General features: G+C 39.5%; 1 protein-coding gene across 8 annotated transcripts in view; it reads left to right on the plus strand.

The window, feature by feature from the left end:
- The window catches only part of FHOD3 (formin homology 2 domain containing 3), a 378,731-nt gene that overhangs the window by 326,480 nt on the left and 33,389 nt on the right, over positions 1-18,862 (plus strand). For all 8 annotated transcript variants that reach the window (XM_069004140.1, XM_069004136.1, XM_069004132.1 and 5 more), the window contains 3 exons: positions 4,223-4,405; positions 8,998-9,117; positions 9,578-9,739. In XM_069004140.1, the coding sequence (XP_068860241.1) occupies positions 4,223-4,405; positions 8,998-9,117; positions 9,578-9,739 (465 nt within the window). The remainder of the gene's footprint in view (positions 1-4,222; positions 4,406-8,997; positions 9,118-9,577; positions 9,740-18,862) is intronic.

The following is an 18,862-nucleotide window of genomic DNA, read 5'->3' on the forward strand; positions in this document are numbered from 1 at the left end:
CAATGGTGTCAGTTCCTGATTTACAGGGATGGCCATCAGCGTTTTAGATGCAGCTCCTTCTCAGAATTGGATCATTTTTGGAAGAGTTGTGATAAAATTAGTGCAGGCAGCCTCCCTTACTGTAAAGTTCTGACCTTCACAGGCTGTTATATTTTCTTAGAGTTTCTACAGGTAATGCAAACCAGCAATGGGTCTTGTTAACAGCTGCCTGGGAAGCTGAAATGTGAGAGACCCTTTTAGGGGTTGGATTGTCTCCTGAGGCCTTTCAAATACCTGGTGAAATACCCACTAACGTGTATTTGGTTATGCAGCTTATGTATTTGTGGTCCTCAAGCCACAGAAAGCTTTGGACACAACAATAACAAACAGATACTTGAGTTACTAATTTTTTCAGTCTGTTATTCACCTGGTAAGATCAGTTGAAGCCTAACACAAAAGACAAGACACCCCCACAACCTCGTCATCACTGAGAAGCCCCAGTATGTCATGAAAGAGAAAATTTAAGCACCTAATTTTCTCAGAGGTTCTGGGCTATTTGCTGTCACTGGTTAGGTGCTTCCTTGCATCCCACACCGAGGCCCATGAACCTCAGCCATATGTTGCTTTTGCAAGTCTTCCCTCTCAGGAACTTTTGGAGATTACACCTCAGGATGGCAGAGTCCAGGAAATAAGTAGTTTAATCCCTTTGCTGAAAGGACAAGCAGGTGGCTGGGTCAAGTAATTCAGCAGCAGAGTAATTAGGATCCATTATCTAATGCAAAATTTACTTATTTTCCCCCATTATTTGTGCACTGGTTTTCCTCAAAAAATAAGACTCTGGCCCAAACAGTTGTGTGAGAATGCATGAAGGTGAAATACATGTGTCACACATACTAGAGAATGTGAGCATAGGGTTTGTTAATAATCAATTCTTCTTTAATTCACCTGAAGGCTGCTGACACCACCTCAGTTACAAAAAGACTGAGGGAGCTGGGCCTGTTCATCCTGGAGAATAGCCAGCTGAGAGTATCATTGTATTTAAGTATGTGGAGGGAGGGTGCCAAGAGAGTGGATCCAGGCTCTGCTCAGTGGTGCTGAGCAATGGGACAAGAGGCAACAGGCGGAAACTGATGCACAGGAAGTTCCACCTGGATGTGAGGAAAAACTTCTTCACTGTGCAGGTGACTGAGCACTGGAACAGGTTGCCCAGAAAGGCTGTGGAGTCTCCCTCACTGAAGGTATTCAAAAACCATCTGGGCACAATCCTGTGCCATTTGCTCTGCAATGACCCTGCTTGAGCAGGGAGGTTGGACCAGAAATCCCACTGTGGTCCCTTCCAACGTAACCCACTCTGGGATTCTGTGTACTGGGGAGAGCAATATGAACTAATGATTGGACTCTAAGCTATTTGTGATTTAATGGTCACATCAGGTGCCAATAACCTTCTGCCCTGCTGTGATTTTATGCTACTTTTACTGTTAGTGTAGTTTCAAAAAATAATAGTAATAAAAATTAAAATAATAATAAAGTGGCAGATGGTGTACTCATCAGTTTCCAGCACTGAAGAAATGGCTCAAATTAGTCATAGAGTGGAAATCAAGAAGAGGAGCATTTCACCACTTGCTCAGGGGGGCACCAAGGATGATGACCATCAGGATGAGAATTATTTGCCCAAGCAGATGAGAAGTGCTGAGGTCATTGTTATGGGGTCACTTGCACCCTGGATGGTGTGAGGCCTGCCAGCAGCTCTGGCCCCACCAAGGCATGGCTTTCAGCAGCAGGGCTGATCCTCAGCAGCTGGCACCACAAGCACAGGCTCTTTTGTTTGGCATCCTCTGTTTCACATAGTATGGTACTCAGCTCAGCAGCCTCGCAGAACTTGGACTCGAATGCTTTTGTCAGCTCCATCTATCTTGTGATGTTTATATAAAGCTCAAGGAGGAGGAGAGTCCCTTTGGAAATAAAGGTTACTGTTTCTTTGCTCTCTTTAAAATGCCCCAAAGCAGTGCAAAATTTCTGGAGTGAAGGCACTGCCCCACCACAAAATACTTGTGGGATCCCTGGGTAGGTGCCAAAAGTCCTGGTTATTTGTAGGAGGCAATTGAGAATACTGCTGCAGTGTTAGCCCTCAAAAATGCACCAGAGGCATTTATACATCCATCACATGTCTACTGCTAAACTCTCCACATATGGATGTTCAGTATGATCCTGTTTGCAAGCTGCCCTGTCTCAGCTGAGGACGTTTGCTTTCTCTTGTTGTGGAGGAGAGGAGTAGGCACTCAGGTGCATGACTCCTTCAAGGGACACTGCAAAACACCTTTCTTTATGAGTATCAGGCTTGGTCTGGTTTTTTTAAGAGACTTTTTTAGATTAGTATTGGTTCAGCACTGAGAAATGCCATGAAGCAGCTACTTATAAATCTAGTTTTATGTTAGGTATGACCCAAGTAACAGATTTCAGCATGTATGGGTGGAGGGAGGGAGGGAGGGAGGAAGGGATGGATGGATGGATGGATGGATGGATGGATGGATGGATGGATGGATGGATGGATGGATGGATGGATGGATGGATGGATGGATGGATGGATGGATGGCACATCTCAAAATCAATACACAAATGCTGTCAACTGGAACAGGTATAGATCAGAATATTTTCCAAGCAGTCCTTTTCAGGCTAAAGAAAAGCACCAGAGTGCATTGAGGGATTTTCCTCTTCTTCTTTTTTCTTTACTTCAGATATTAATTTATTAAAGTAGAATCTTGCAGTGTCCAAGCAAGGGGGCTTTTTTTGTTGTTGTTGTTGTTTATAACAACAAATAGCAAGAGAGAGAGAGACAACATTAACAGAAAGAAATGCTTCTTTATTTATGATTATGGAAGTCAACAGAACAAAATGGACAGCAATGCAAATGCTGTGGCTAAAAATAAGTAAGTCCCAATTCAACGGATTGAACATTATTTGCCTGCCTAACTCTTGTTCTTTGCCTGATTGACCAGGAAAAGTCCCTTGCTCTCCATCCACACTTAGCTCCGGTGCTGTACAAGCAGCCGGGGGAACTGTTGGTGCTGGGAGGGGGCAGTTGTGCTGCTTTGATGAATTGGCTATGTCCAGTGTTGGAACAAGGCTGTAGTTTGGATTGGCAGGTCTGATAGCTCTTTGGCTGTATTTTTATTATTCTCTCCTCCCCTTCAAAACAGCCTCTATCATTATAGATGCCTACAGCAAAAACATGTCATTCCTCAGATGAATAAACATTAGTTGTGTTAAAAATCTGCTTTGCTTTAAGGAGGCATTTATCAGTAGGATAGAGACCTCAACTTATCTCATTCCTTTATGTTGTTTTGCTTTTCTTTTTTATTTTGAAGTGCATTTATTGTGTTAAAAACTGATTAAGACACAATACCTTAGAGAGCAATACTTTGGGAAGGAAAGCTGCCACGTTTAAACAAGCCTGTAAAATGCATGAATTAAAGGGAAAATTTAAATATTTTGAGCCACGCTGTCAGCAGAAACTGAAAATATTGAGATCCTTTTTCAGATAAAAAGAGAAAAAGGCCATATGTTATGCAGTGCATAATTCAGCTTTAAATTCTATGTGTGTTCCTTGGGAAGTTGTCATTTAGGGTGAAATCTTTAGGAATGACCTAGTAAGCTGCAATAGTTTCCATGTTCCATAAGAAAAACAAAACAGACTGAACAAAAAGTCAGAAATTATGGGAACAGCGAGGGACAGGAGTCCTCAAGTTATCCTTGCATACTTACAAGTGTGCTGGAAGATTTGTAGATATTGGGGCTAAAAGGGACCTTAAAATCTGGTCTGACTTGCTGTAAATCACAGGCCACAAAACTGTTCTACCCTTACTTCCCGTACGTAATTTGCGAAAAGATGTTAAGTTCTGACTTAAACGTGAAAGTTGATGAGATCAGTCCTGACCAATCTCCTTTTGTCTCCTGTGGTGTTTCATCCCATGATTAGCCATATCTACTGAATACAGATTTTAAAAGAACAAAAAGGTATTTTAATCCAGGTACGTTTTTAAACAAACTGCAGGTGTGTGAGACATCAGTCCTCATTTTCCTTCCTTGTGCAGTGGGTTAGTTCTTGGTTACCACCGTGCTGTCCTAATTTAACAGCCAGGGACTTGAGGACTTCTACTGTGGCTGCTGTGGGGTCACCCAGCAACCAGCCCTCACACTCCTCTCAGCCCCACCACTGATGCCTGCCTTTTGTCTCCCTGTACAGAAAATCCTGACCATGATCCCAACCGAGGAGGAAAAGCAGAAGATCCAGGAGGCACAGCTGGCAAATCCTGATGTCCCCCTGGGCAGCGCTGAGCAGTTCCTTCTCACCCTCTCCTCCATCAGTGAACTCTCTGCCAGGCTCCAGCTCTGGGCTTTCAAGATGGACTATGAGATAGTGGAAAAGGTGAGGGAAAGGAGGGAGTCGGGTGGAGACTCTTCCAAGGCTTTTCTTCATCTTTCTGTGACCTTGGTATTATATGGACATTTTGAGGAAATGGTAAATGGGTCACTTTCGTTTCAGTGGCCAGACAGGAAACAGCTAAAATGATCCTTTATAATCTCTTCCTTCTATAAAAGACAATTAAGAGATTATGTCTTCCTTCCTTTAATTAGTCAGTAATGATATTGAAACAAAGAAGAGGGCTAAATCTTTGCCACATCTTCTCCAGATGTTGTTATTCAGGAAATTCTTACTTCAGAGCCATCAGAATTTTTATTTGGTAAAGATTGAGTGAGGACTACCATATTCAGTCTTATATCATGAGATATTGATCTTACATCCATTTGAGCTAAGGAAAACACCATCCATTCAGGTTTTTTTATCGCTCTAAAAATTCTAAACACAAATAAGACAGTTCAGTTTAGTCACAGACAGTTATTGACACCTTCTCCACAGCAGATGGCATTCATTCAAAGAACACTAAAATAATATAATTGAGGTGTCTGTCAAGAATGATGAATCATGGGCAAAAGTTTTTAAAAAAGAGGGTAAAATTTTAGTGCACAGATGAAGCAGAATGAAACTGTGTCGGATTTCAGGTACTTGCTGCCTTTCACAAGGTCTTTCAGGCATCTCTGCACAGGAGTTTCCTTCTGGCTGCACTTCTGGTGCATACCACAGGCATTGCCCTTAAAGCAGCTCTCTCCTCTACATACTAGTTTTGTATATCTCTCTGAACACAGGTGTGTATTGAAAAATCAGTGTAAGTTTGTGTGATATGGATTCTAAAAAGTGGGACGTGCTTGTGAAAATGCCATATGTTTATCTAGCAATGGTTATTTAATAAGTTGTACAACAGTGGATTGATTTGCAGATGATACTGTCAAGATTACTCAACATCTTAATTTTCTTAGATGTTAGGAAATGCAATCACACTAATCAGAGTCAGGATTTTTAATTGGAATGTTTTAGTCTTAGCATTTACATTTCTGACTTGTGTAGCAAAATGCTTGTATCTGGCATGAGTACTTTTTTGCCTGTTTGATTTTTTTTCACTCTGGTACAGCTATTTGTTCTGTTTTGAGTTACCACAAGGCTAAATTGTACCTTTCACACAAACTGAGTTAGCTGTAGATGTTAATCTCCACATATACCTAGAATGTCTAGTGTCATCTCAGTCAAAAAGCAACATTTGAAGCACTGCTAAAAGCTAAAGAAATTCTGATAGTTTTCCTGATGCTTTGCCACAAAGTTAGTTATTTTATTGCCAGCTGAAATCCATGTAGAATGGATGCTAGTACAAAATACCTCAAATACTTACATTACTTAAAGCAATAGCTGTAGTGAAGATAAAACCAACATTTTTATCCCTGTTTGAAGACAGACAGGACTAAGCACAGTACTTAGCAGAAAATGGTAGAGGAAGTAATATGTGATAACTGTGATAAAGTAAGAGGAGCATGTGATAAGCCTAGCAGACAAGCATAGATAGGACAGACAGCTTGGGTCTTAGCTGGGTGAGGAGGAAGAAACAGATCAGACATCAGGGGTACATGGGAGAGCAAGCACCTGGGTGTCTGCAGTAACAAAAGGTTAAGGTCAGAGTTTAAGTTCCAGATAACCAGTAAACATACATGTTATGTAGACTGAGGTGAGATATTGTGAGCATATTCACTTTTTTAAAATGAAGTAGTTTGCATTAGTGATTATGGTAATAAAAGAGACCCATGAGCTGCTAACATTCTTCTGTTTGTGAAACTATGTTTCTACAGAAAATCCATCTGCAAAAGGGCAAATCCTTTTTGAAACCTAGGTCCCAAAATCACTTAGCTCCATGGTTGTTGCCCTTTTTTTTTAGTCTGGCATTTGCTGGATTTTTTCTTTTTAAATCTTATTTCGTAATAAGGAAAATTCATAGCAGTTCAGAATGCACTCATATTATTTACCAAGTCACACATATATTTTATGTAAGATATCAATACTATTATTTCCATGAGGCTGGAAGTTTTAGATGGTTCCTGATATCAAGAGTGTGAAATACCTGAGTTATTGGTAAGACCAGGGTTCTCATACATGAGACTCTTCTGCTAACCTGCCAAGAACAGTGTTCGGCCTAAGTAGGTCTTAGCTTCATCTCTGACAACCTGAAAGAAAAGAACATGAATTTTTCAAGAAATGGATTGATATATTTTTTATGTTCATGAAAAGTTTTCCAGGCATAATGATAGAAATCATCTTTCTTAGCTTGAATTTAATTAACTAAAGCAAGACAGGGTACATTTGTAGGGAGCATCTGCAGACTGTGAGGGGCTGAACTGGATACTCCACTCTTTGCTGTCTATAGAAAATAAAAAAAAAGAAAAAACCCTTTCCAAATTATTTGCTTGATAATGTGTATGCTGCTTTGAAATGTTAATTAAATGCCTACCGAAGGTCATTAGCAGAACAATAATTTTTCTCACCTTTCTTTTGGTATCCTAGTTTAAATGCACAGACAAAAGAGGTAAAAAAAATTACAGTGTGTTGCTACTCATTTCTCATATGGAACTACTTATGATGCAGATATTGTCAAATTTTATTATCTCAAAGGGTCTTAGAAAAAGGAATAGAAACTTTGGTTGTCCTAAATAAGAATTTTTTTTTTTAATTAAGATCACTGCAGACAAATATATCCTTTTTTCTGGCAACTTAAAAGATCACAAAGTTAATATAAGCAGGTGTAGAAATGAGAAGAGTACAATTAGTTGAGTTCATTTGTACATATGCATCAAACGTTTATCAGGCATTATGAGATGTCTTTCAGACAGAAGTTGTGGACCAATCCTCAAATTTCATTCAATCCTAATTTTTAGCTGAAAAATAAAAATGTGGTATCCAAGGATATGAGGTAGCTCTGCCTTACCTATCTGCCCTCTTTAGGTAGAAGGCAAGTTTTATAGGAAGCAAGAGTGGGTAAATTTGAAAAAAACAGAAATTTGTCTGATTGTTTAGTATCTTGCATACTCTTTTTTATTGTTTTTTTAATCCTACAATAAAATAAGAACTAAAGAGTAATTATAAATGTGTACTATATATGCAATAAAGTCTAAGCTCAAATAACTTGTCTAAATAGCTAAATGAAGGGCTCAGTATGGCCTGCTTTGGAAACCTCTTATGCCACCTTTTTATTCACATGGAAAATGTTCTAAATTAATCTTTTAGGAATGTTTTTTTGACAGGTTGAAAATTGATCCAAGTACAATAGTTCAGAAGCCCATGTTTACCACAGATGCAGAGCAGTTTGATTCATCCCATAATGCAACAAAAAAAAACCTAAATCAACCCTGACTTTAAAGCAACTCAAAGAATACTGTGCAGCAGTTTCATGATTTTAGTTCACCTTGACAAAGTCTTGGATTATTTATCACCTCTCCTCTGATGCATCAACTACTTAGCTCACTATCTCAGCTCTTAATTTGTCTTGAATTTGCCATGTTCTTTTCAAAAGACAGATTGCTCTGTAGTGACTAGAAAGGTGTTTCATTCCGCTTTTATGGTAAAATATCACTACAGTTGTTGAAGGAACCATTGTATGTCTCCAAGAAAGTGAAGTTCTCAGTAACTTTGCCTCTTGGTCTAAAATAGCAGTTTAATTTTGGCTTCTTGGCTCATAAGGAGTATAACAATTGGGGAAATTGGGAAAAAAAGCCTCCCTGCCATGGCAGAGCAGTTGGAACTAGATGATCTTCGGGTCTTTTCCAACACAAACCGTTCTATGATTCTGTGAAAAGAATACTGCCCACGGATGCTTAGAATGGCATTTGAAGATAGAAATAATGTCAACTGTTACTGTGCATACAAAATAAATAACCCTGGGCCTCACACAGACATAGAAATAAGCTCTGACAACTCAATTACCCTCACTCTCTTCCTTTGAACTCTGGTGTAGTTCACTTCCTGAGGTGATGGAACAGAATTTATGATTTCAAGCCTTATCAGCATGCATATCTGTACTCAGATAACGTGTGGATGGAAGATGCATTAAATTAAAAGATTAAAATGAGACTATTTGTAAAGCTTGATGTTTACAGCAGACTTTTTTTTCAGTTTTAAATTCTCACAAGCACAAAACCATATCTAAAACACAGAAGTGGCCATCATTTGAAGAAAGCTGTAGGGTCAAGCTACAAATGTCAAGTTAGCAGGGTTTCTAACTTTTTTCATTTCTTGTTCAAAGATTAGAAAAAATAGTTTTAAGAAGCTTTTCTATCAGTTGGGGCTTGGGTGTGTTCATGCATTTAACTGAAATGCAGCAGCATCCTCCTGTTTGGAATCACAGGATAGTCCCAGGACGAGTAAGGCAATTGCATACATAAAGGAACAACAGTAGGAAAATATCTTATGTATTTTTTTGCTGTCCTTGCATATGATTTATTAGCTGGAACGTGGAAGAAAGCCAGCACACATGGCCAGTTTACACTCTGCAAGACGCCAGTTCAGGAACTTTTTGCAGCAATTAATCTAAACCATAGAATTAAAAACTAACCTTCACTTTCTTGTTTCTGTTCTTATGGTAGGAAGTTGCAGAGCCACTGCTAGACCTGAAGGAGGGAATGGACCAACTGGAGCACAATAAAACTTTAGGATTTATCCTTTCTACTCTGCTAGCCATTGGGAACTTCCTGAATGGAACCAACGTAAGCCTGATGTCCCAGCATTTCCCCTGCAGCTTTTTCCTTCAAAGAAACAGAAGTCAAAATCATTATGAAAATTGCAACCCACTGCTTATTTTGTACCAGAAGAGTAATTTAGGGACTAGAACGTGCTTTTTATTGTGTGTTAAGGTGCTCTTTACCTCTTTCAGCATAATCTGAAGGAAATGTGGAGCTAAGCACTCTTCTTGTGTAGCTCCCTTAAGTGTTGATGCTTCCCATTCAAATTGTGAGAACTGTGTCATGGGTCATTTCACTGCAGATGGACTCATTTTAGGCCTAGTCTTCAGCAAGTTAAAAATGAAAAAAAGCACTAAGTTTCCTCTCCTGTAGGATACTTCATCTTTCCCCTCTGCCCCTCATTGGTTGTCATTTTTGTCTACTAATCTGCATGGGAAGGAGTAAGCATTTTTATTTTTAATTTCTTCCTTTTTTTCCTTGGCAGGCCAAAGCTTTTGAGTTGAGCTACCTCGAGAAGGTTCCAGAAGTCAAGGACACAGTGCACAAACAGTCCCTCCTGCACCACGTCTGCACTATGGTGGTAGAAAAGTTCCCTGACAGCACTGATCTTTATTCAGAGATCGGGGCCATCACTAGGTCAGCCAAGGTATGTCCAGTAGGTAAATACATCTATATGTACATTTTTATAACACCTCTTTGAAATGAAATATTTAAGATTTTATTCTATTCTTTGATCTCCCTGGTTGCTGCACTATTTATGTGTGTTCATTGTGTCATTTGCACTGAATTTCAAAGATGCCAGTACTCTCTCTTCTGAACTTTATTTCTGTCTGTCACATGGTTCCCTCATCAGTGCACTCTTAGGCAGCCATTAGTTATGACAGCCATTTTAATGTTAATGTACATTATTGATATATATAACTATTAGTAACTATTTTCAGGTTAAAACTTTATTTGACCAGTATCTTCAAATACATTTATTCCATGGTTTGGGGGAATCTCTTTTTTTAAGGCAGATGCCTGACTGTATTTTAAATCCAATGGAAGGAATCAATTTTTTACTAATAAAATTGTTTCCAGAATTAAAGTGTCCTTGAAATACTTGGTTTAACTCACAGAATCACAGAATGGTTGGGGTTGGACAGGACCACAGCATGTCGCTTAGTCCAACACCTTGCTAAAGGAGGTTCACCTAGAGCAGCTTGCAGAAGAACAAGTCCAGAGAGGTCTTGAGTATCTCCAGAGGAGGGAACTCCACAGCCTCTCTGGGCAGCCTGTTCCAGTGCTCTGTCACCCCCAAAGTAAAGTTTTCTGCATTTTAGTACTCCTTTTCAGTCCTCCTCTTGAAAATAATGTTCATGGTTAGGAGTTAGGGAACATAAATAGAAATAAAGGAAACTTGTGGCAGAACCTCTTGTCAAAAAATTGTAATTCCCTGGTTAATGCATAGATCTGGTCAGTGGCTCAATGTGGCATGGAGATTATTTATTACTGCTGCCAGTAGGTATGATAGAAACACTGTAAAATCACTCTTGAATCTCTTGGAGTGTGAGATTTCATGAATAACCCTTAAGAACAGTACATTACTTGATCACTGGAGTAAACATGGGAGATAGCAAAAATAAAAATTCTGTTCAAGAGTCATGTCTCATGTGGAACTGGTCATAATTACAGCAGATAATTATAGTATCCATCTAGTCCAGTGTCCCTGATTAGACAGTGGCCAGTACCAGCTGCTTGACAGAAGAGCACAAGAAGTTTCTATGGGGATGAAAGAGTTTTCCTAGAAAAATGTTATTTCATGGGCCATTCTCATTATGGGCATCAAACAGAGGAATAATATCTTTTCCAAAGGCCACCTTATTTGGATGTTGGGGGAGGAGGTGGAGGAGGTGGGGGCGAACAACCCTGTATAATACAATTTTTTTTAAACTGCAAAAATGAAATCTTATTTTGGCTCCTGCTGCAGTTCTTGCAACAATGAATTCATAATCTAATTTTTTCTGCTGTTCAATTTGCCAATTTCAGGATTTACATCTGAATATACTGAACAGTCAAAATATTTTTTTCTCTTTATGTAACAGAATAACTTAGGTTGGAAAGGATCTCTGAAGGTCATATGATCCATCAGCCTTTTCAATGGAAGACCAAATTAAACTAGGCTGCTCAGATCCCTGTCTAAGTCTGAAATGATTCTCCTACATCTTTTTTTTATGAGACCATTTCCACACTTTTCCTCCATCTTACTTTTTTGGAATGTGTTAAACAATAGTAAGCACAGTAGTCCAGCCTCTCCTAATCAATGTTACATCTTACTGTGTTTGTCCATTCTGCTTCTGCTACTTTTTGTTAGGTGTCCTGAGGTTTTCTTTGTGTTCTTTGACTGCTGCTACCCTTCGGACACCTGTTGTCCCAGGGCAGTTCACAAGGACATCCAGGCAGTCTCCTGAGCTGATGGAGCATTCAGAGCTCTCAAAGGAGTCAGATGCTGCAGTGCACTGTGCACTTCATTGCAGTGACCATGATCTGCTGAAGAAGATTTACTGCTTATCTCTCAAACCCCTAATAATCTTCAGTCAGGACTAATCTGAGTAATTTCCTGCCATCTGTAGATTTTACCCTCTGGATGTGCTTCCTTGTTTCCAGATAATTTTGAAATACGAAGGACAAACCATGAGACACCTGCTGTTAACCCTGTTAACAAATGAGAATCAATGTGTATCCCTTCTTTTCTTTTGCCCTCTTAACCTCACACTTCATAGGTGGCCTCCCATGAGGCTCTTGAAAAGATTTTGAAATGCAATTTTCTTTACCTACTCTTATCTATTCACTATTTTATAAACATTCAGAATATAGTGGGGTTTTTGATGTATTAAGTTTCCTGTCACTCATCCTTTCAGCCAAGTTACCAGATACAGTAATAAAACCTGGACCTCTGCATTAACTTTGCTGCTTTTCTAGGGATAGGTGAAATTTTTGCTATCCTCTGATTCTCTAAGTTACCAAGTACAGTTTCATACATATTCATACTCATTTTAGCCAGCAGCTCAATTTCTTTATTTTAATTGATGTCAGAATTACTGTATTCTACTTGTTTACTGCTTTGCAAGATATCATCTCTCTCCAACATGTGTTTCTGCTAGTAAGGTTTCAAACCTTGCTATTAGTTCACATCTATTAAAAATATAATACAGAAAAATGAAAGGAGGACCAGAGTAGGTTTTTCCCCAACATCCTCTGTGGTGAAGTTGGATGAAAAGAAGTCATCTTGCTTCCGTTCTCTAATTTTTGTCTTCCTCAGTTTCTTTCATCCCCACTGATCCAGGACCTCCTACATATTTTCTTTTTTTTTTTGATACCATAAAGGAATTTGTGGCTTTTGTTTTATATCCTTAAATATTTTCTCTTTAGATTCCATCTCTTTTCTCCTAGTTTTCCTCTTGTACAGCCTATGTTTAAGCTCTGGTTTATTGCCTCCAGTGAGTTTGGTTTCTCATGTTTGGAAGATTCTAACTTTCTCTTATGTTTTTGTTTTTGTTTTTAATTTGAGTGATTCTTACTGTCTTAGCATTTAGGTATATTGGTTTCTCATTTCCTGCTTCTTCTCTTTGTTAAGAAGTTATTTCACTTTTTTCTTAGATTGGGATCAAGTTAATCACTAAAAAGAAAAATTACCACAGAAGAGAAGAGCCTTTGTTGTCCAAAATCCTTATGGTGTAATCTCAAGTGGATCTTCTATTTTTCAGTCATAGAAAGTGGAAGAAAGCTTAACCTACTGCTGTCACTTAAGAAAAGAATTTAGGTCTAAGAGCGTGCAAAATTGAGCACAGTCTTTCAGTCTGTGGTTTGCTGCTCCAGTGGCCCTGCCCAAAGCGGACAAAAATCTAAAAAGGCCAGACAAAATCACATTAAGAGAAATTACAGCCTTAACCTTCCCCGTGTCGCCCAAGGTCTCCCTCCTTGGGATGTTCCTGCATGTGTTAAACCGCTGATGGATTACTGTAACAAGCTCTAGTCCCACTTGATCGTAGCTGCCACAAATCAAAGAGTTAGGATGTGGAAGCCATCCAAGCTGCCTTCTTCAAGGGAATGTTCACAGACAAGGCGAAATCTTGGTTTAGGAAAGCTGACAGGAAAGGAGAACTAATATTTCACTGTGGATTAAGCTGTATTTTGAGCTCCGTTTTGCCTACAAACATCTTTCAGAAACCACAAAGGCTAAACAATTTCCATCCTATAGATAAACAGAGATGCCCCTTCCCCTGAAATGCGCATCATATAAGAATTTCCTGAGCCTTAGTTCATTAAAAAAAACCAAAAACATAAAGAAAACAAGCTGCCTCACCAAAAAGGAGTTAGAAAGACCAGAAACAAAATGGTATCGTTATTCCAAAACTTCTGGCTTTTTACTGAAGGACTGAAGTCATAAATGGCACCAAAAAAAACAGACACAAGTGAAAAAATTAAAGAAAAAAGAGAATTCTAGATAAATAAAAGCATTTATAAAATCATGGACAGCACTGATTATTTAGTAACTCATGATTAAAATCACTTGTCCTTTTTACTTTCTTACATATTTTAAGTTGTTTTTTTCACTGAAGTTGTACCAGAACTGATGTACCTAATTCTGAAGTGGACCCTCAGATTTCTGCAGTTAAACTCAGTTTTGTTCCTAGAAATTTCCTTAAGGAGGGGTTGCCTCAGCCCCAGTGTCTTCTCTGTTAGTGAATAAAAAATTAAAAATGTTCATCTTCTCTCTCTAACCCCTAAATATTTCCTCTGTGCATCTGAAAGCTGGTCAGTTCCATAGAGAAAATGTCATTTTCTTCCCCTGATTTTAATCTTCTTACAAGATGTTGAACTTATGTCTGGTTTTTAACCCCTGCAGCAAGACACTTGGGCACAGGACCCTTGCAGCAACTAGGCAGTGGAGAAGCAGGCAGCTTTTAAAAGTAAGAATTAGGAAATGTTAGCAACATGGCAGGGGGCAAGGATTGCTGATGGGAAAGAACTTAGGATGATACTAAGGTGTATGCAGGGGAGAAGGAAGCCTGCAGCTGCCTGCCCTCCGAGGAACTTGGCAGGGAGGCATGAGGAGAAAGGAGCTGGCTGGAACAGAAGTGCCATTTGACATGCTGTAGCTTCTGCCTGATACACTGGAAAGCAGAGAAAGGATAAAAAAAAAGAAAAAAAAGGTAGGGAAGGTCATGCTGCCTCCTGTATTCTTTCAGTGGGGTTTCTCATGTCCCGCTTGACAGAAAGTATTTGTGTGAAGTTATCATTCAAGTATGTTTCCCCTACATTATTTCAAATGAAAATAAATGCCAAAAGTCAAATTATTTTCCATGGAAAAAAAAGAAGTCCAGGACTGCAAGGTTTCTTGCAGTCATTCCTTGTGATGCCAGCAGCTGCCCCAAATCCTGGCACGGGCTTGCAAGAGCAGAGGTGAAAGCAGAGCAGGGAAGGGCAAGTCCTGTTGGCTGCAGGGCATACTGGAGCGAGGGGGAAGGAGCTTCCATGGTAACTGAGACTCTGAGGTTCTGTCTCAAAGAGAGCAGATGAAGTTCAGCACATGTGCCTGATGGTAACATTCCAGGTGAAAAGACTGCAGGAATTGTTGCAGGTGACATAACACCATCTGAAGGAACCTATGTCACCACTGTGTGGTGTTGCTGCCCTTTGTCCCAGATTGTGGGAACTACCATACAGCATCTGCAAAAAGATCCCATGTAGTTAGGATATTGTTTAATGAAGTAAAATGCAGTAGAGGTGTGTATATAATTGGGCAGACTCCTCTGGTCATACCTCACTAAGCACCTCTGCCACCTCTGTCCTTTAATTTTTCATTAGTGGGTTGATTCAGATGTTCTCATTTCTAAAGTTATTTTTGCAGGATACCACCTCTTACCCCAGAATTAGAAATAACTGGGCAGAACCTTCTTTATGTGTTGCTTGCTTTTGAGAGCTGGCATCTATCTTGCTTAAAATGCATGCCCACAGTGTGCAAGTCGGACTAACGGTGGTCTTGGGACAATTCTTGTGACACTTGGTGAAGGAAGCCAGTCTGGAAATATTAGAGGAGACAGAGTTTTGAACACATGCCACAGAAGGTTGCTGCTCTCAGATGACAGTGTGTTTGCAAGGAGCAATTCTCAGAATTTCCTTTGGCACTGAACCAACTCAGGAAAAGAGGAAGATTTCATGTTCCCTGCCAGAACGCATCCCTGTAATAATGTGAGAATGAACGGTCTGACCCTACATTATAAACAGCTCAGACTAGACTGTGGTCTGCTGCAGAAACTGTCTTGAACTTTGAAAAGAGAAAACTTGTGTGTGGTTATGTACATCTTTCTATGAGGTACAATAAAATAGTTGTCATTTTATTGTGAATTTGAGGCAACATCTGTCATTGTGAAAGCAACAATCTTTTTTTTTAATGCACCTTGTGACTAAGATAAAAATGCAGTGATCCAGGTCTTCCTTAGAAAATAACTGGATTTTATATGTTCACCACTAAAAGAAACAAGCTATAGCAATAAGCAATAGAGTATCAAGCAATAGAAATCTTACACAAGCGTGCTGAGGCCATGTAATAAGTTATTCAGTGGCCTTCAGAACAAAACTTTGGATACAGTGATTTTGAAAAGTGTTTCATCAGTTTCCATTCATTTAGTTGTTTGGGGGTTTTTTGCTTCAATCCAGTTGTGACATCTTTGACCCTGTTAAGGAGCTGAATGTTAACATAGGAGGCAGGAAATGTGAGTGTATTTAGGTGCAGCATCTGACTTTAGGATGGTGTTGTACTTGCAGTAGTGGGGGAGCTTAGCTCAAAGACTAGAGGAGATTTAGCTGGAAGAGGAAACGTGTTTGTAAAGCACATTCCAGCTAAGGGAATGCTGAAGAAAAATGACCTCTTATCTCACAGTGGCTGCAGTTGTTTGTGGTGCATGGCAGTGCATACCTGGAGTGGTATATGCTGCCCTGGGGAATGTGTAGTGGAAGGCACTTTAGGTTTGAGCTACTGCATTTAATTCCCAGTGTTTCCTCAAAGCAGCCATTCCTCTCTCACAGCAAATAATAAAGTGTGCAATTCCTGTGTTGCCAGGAGGTATTTGTGGCCACACAGACAAATAACATCCCAGCCCAAAGACCAGAAAGGCTCCCTGATCCATGTCCTGCCTGAATGATTGGAGCATGGTCTAGTATTTCATGAATGAGAAAGTTTTAAACTTTAATACATGGCATCTGATATGGGATGGAGTCGAACTTGAAAAGAATAGGCCTTGTAAGGACCAGTGTTCAGGGAACCTGAATGAGCAGGGAAGTAAACACTGAGCTGTTTGATGGTGGTGGCAGTTTTTGAGTCTGGTGAAAACCAGTGAGAACAGAAGCTGTTTAGGCAGTAGGTCTGTCATGAGGTACTGAATTCTCAGCCCAGTGGAATGAGAAACTTGGTAGAATTCTTTTTATTTTTGTTGCTTATGGCAAAGTCATCTGCTTCTATGGTAGCGAGCAGTAAATAGCGATATAAAGTGATTAAAGTGAATGCTGTTGTTTCTGGCATGTGGTTGGAAGGTTTTATTCTTTGGTCTGAGTCATTTGTGCAAAATATGGTGGTGTGTTAAACTGAAAAATAGATTTTTAATTCTGAAGTTGTCCATTAGTGAATCAGGGCAGTGATTTGCTGAGGCTGACTCTGCAGGGCTTTTGTCACATAAATTAGTCTTTACATCCTGTTTTGCATATACTGTCTCTGGCTACTCCACTCTGATGCAACAGTGTCTACAAAGGCACTTCTCAGAAGACTGAATAGTGGGCCTAGCAAGAGATTTTACAGCTACAGATATTCTGACTATTTTTTAACTAGTGTGATTGTGAATGGAGAGGAACCTGGCAGGAGAAAGGAGGAACATATCAAATATATCCCAGAACCGTTTAGAAAGTTGCTTTTTCTAAATTGGTTTACAAATTAAAATAAACATTTTGTAGTGCTTGAAAGAAAGAACATTCTTATTTTTCATAACAGTCTAAGACCACTCATTCTTTTTCCTGCAGAAAAAAACAAGTATTCATTTTAAAAATTTTAGCAGAAGGTAACAGTAAGCAGGACCAGCAAGCTGCATGTGTTTTGCACACATATGGAGGAAGAAGAGGAGGAGGAAGAGGAAGAAGAATAATATATGTTTCCAAATCCTTGGGCCAGATACAACATCTGTATGCTACTGTCCAGCAAGAAAGCTGTAGTGACTATTTCAGATTACTGCTTCCTTTTATTCAGTGGAACACAGTTATAAAATAATGCCACAGCAGTTCTTGCCTGAGTACCTCCTACGCTGAGCTCTCCTGGAGCCACAACTCATCTGAATTCCTTCTCAGTCCTGGCATGACCGTCCAGCTGCAGGCAAGAATTGGTGCATCTTTCCTTTCAAGAAAGAAAGGACAAAAAAGAGGAAGCATGTTTCTCTACTGTTACATATCATTAATTCTTTTAGTAAAGTGCTGGAAATAAGCACATAAATCAGAAGGTGCAATCCATGCTCCTTTGGCAATGCTGCATGAACTGGGAAAGAAGTAGTATGATATTATATATGCCTTTTAATGTTTTCTTTATGCATAATATATTTATTAATTGTCATTATTACTCCACACAAGTTTTTGTTCTCCTTATCTTATGAACATGTAGTTGGTGATCTCTTGTAGTTGGGATTTCCCATCACTCTTCGGGTGTTATATTTGTATATAACACCCTAAGCAGAACCACAGACCTGGAGCAGACTGAAATGTAATGGATTCTGTGTCTACACACAAAATTGGCACTGGTGAAATAGCATTTCACAAAGTATCAGGTGGGGTACCTTATTGTCCCTGAGGAAAATTGGAACCTTAATATTTCACAGGAGGATATTTTTATGCAAGTATACTCCTTTCTGTCCACAAGCAAACACTAGAGGGCTGGCAGAAAGAGATTTCATGAAGGTTTGGCACAGTCTTTCAGGCACTGCACAGTTTGCCTGTGGGAATACACAGGTACATTATCCTATATTGGAGTTCCTGCTTTACTCCTTCCAGGAGTTTACAACTTCTGCTTGAGCACATCCGTGCTCCACAGAGGTTTATTCCAGGAGAGTTCAGGTGGCATTCACCTTATTGCAGTCTCCTTAGGACTTCCCTAGAGGCCTGAATTTTTGTTTGTGCTCAAGAAACTCGTGAGTGTCCCTTAGCCCAACCTGCCATCCCCCGTCCCTGCTGGAACTTCCCACTCTTGTGAATGTGCTGACTTTTGGCAGATTTCAAGGGGCCAGGAATTCACCACATTCCCCACAGATTTGTTGTTCTCTAAAGATGTTTCTTGAACTCCTACAGGTCTGAACCTCAGAGCTTTTTGATAGATTAAAACTCATTCTGTCATAAAATGTCATGAATTTAAATTTCTCAGCTGCAGAGGCAGAGAGGCTTCCTCAACCAAGTTGGATAAGTCTTACTAAGAAGACCTACATCTTGAATTTTCCTTAACAGGAATGCTAGTATTTTTCCCCACGTGTGTTTTAGATATACCATCTGTGGAGAGCAGCAATGTGTTTATCATCAACAGTGAAAATACTGACCTGGAAAGGACGGGGTTTTTTTTAAACATATGCATTGATATGGATATAAGGAAAGCAAATACCCCACAGCTGCTCCGCCTGCAGGGCTTTTCTGAATAGCAGAGTGGATCAAAGGATGTTTTTATTTCCTTGTGAAGAGGAAAAATTCATCACTTTATAAATCA

The sequence above is a fragment of the Aphelocoma coerulescens genome, chromosome 2 (assembly GCF_041296385.1).
Source record: "Aphelocoma coerulescens isolate FSJ_1873_10779 chromosome 2, UR_Acoe_1.0, whole genome shotgun sequence".
NCBI lineage: Eukaryota > Metazoa > Chordata > Aves > Passeriformes > Corvidae > Aphelocoma > Aphelocoma coerulescens.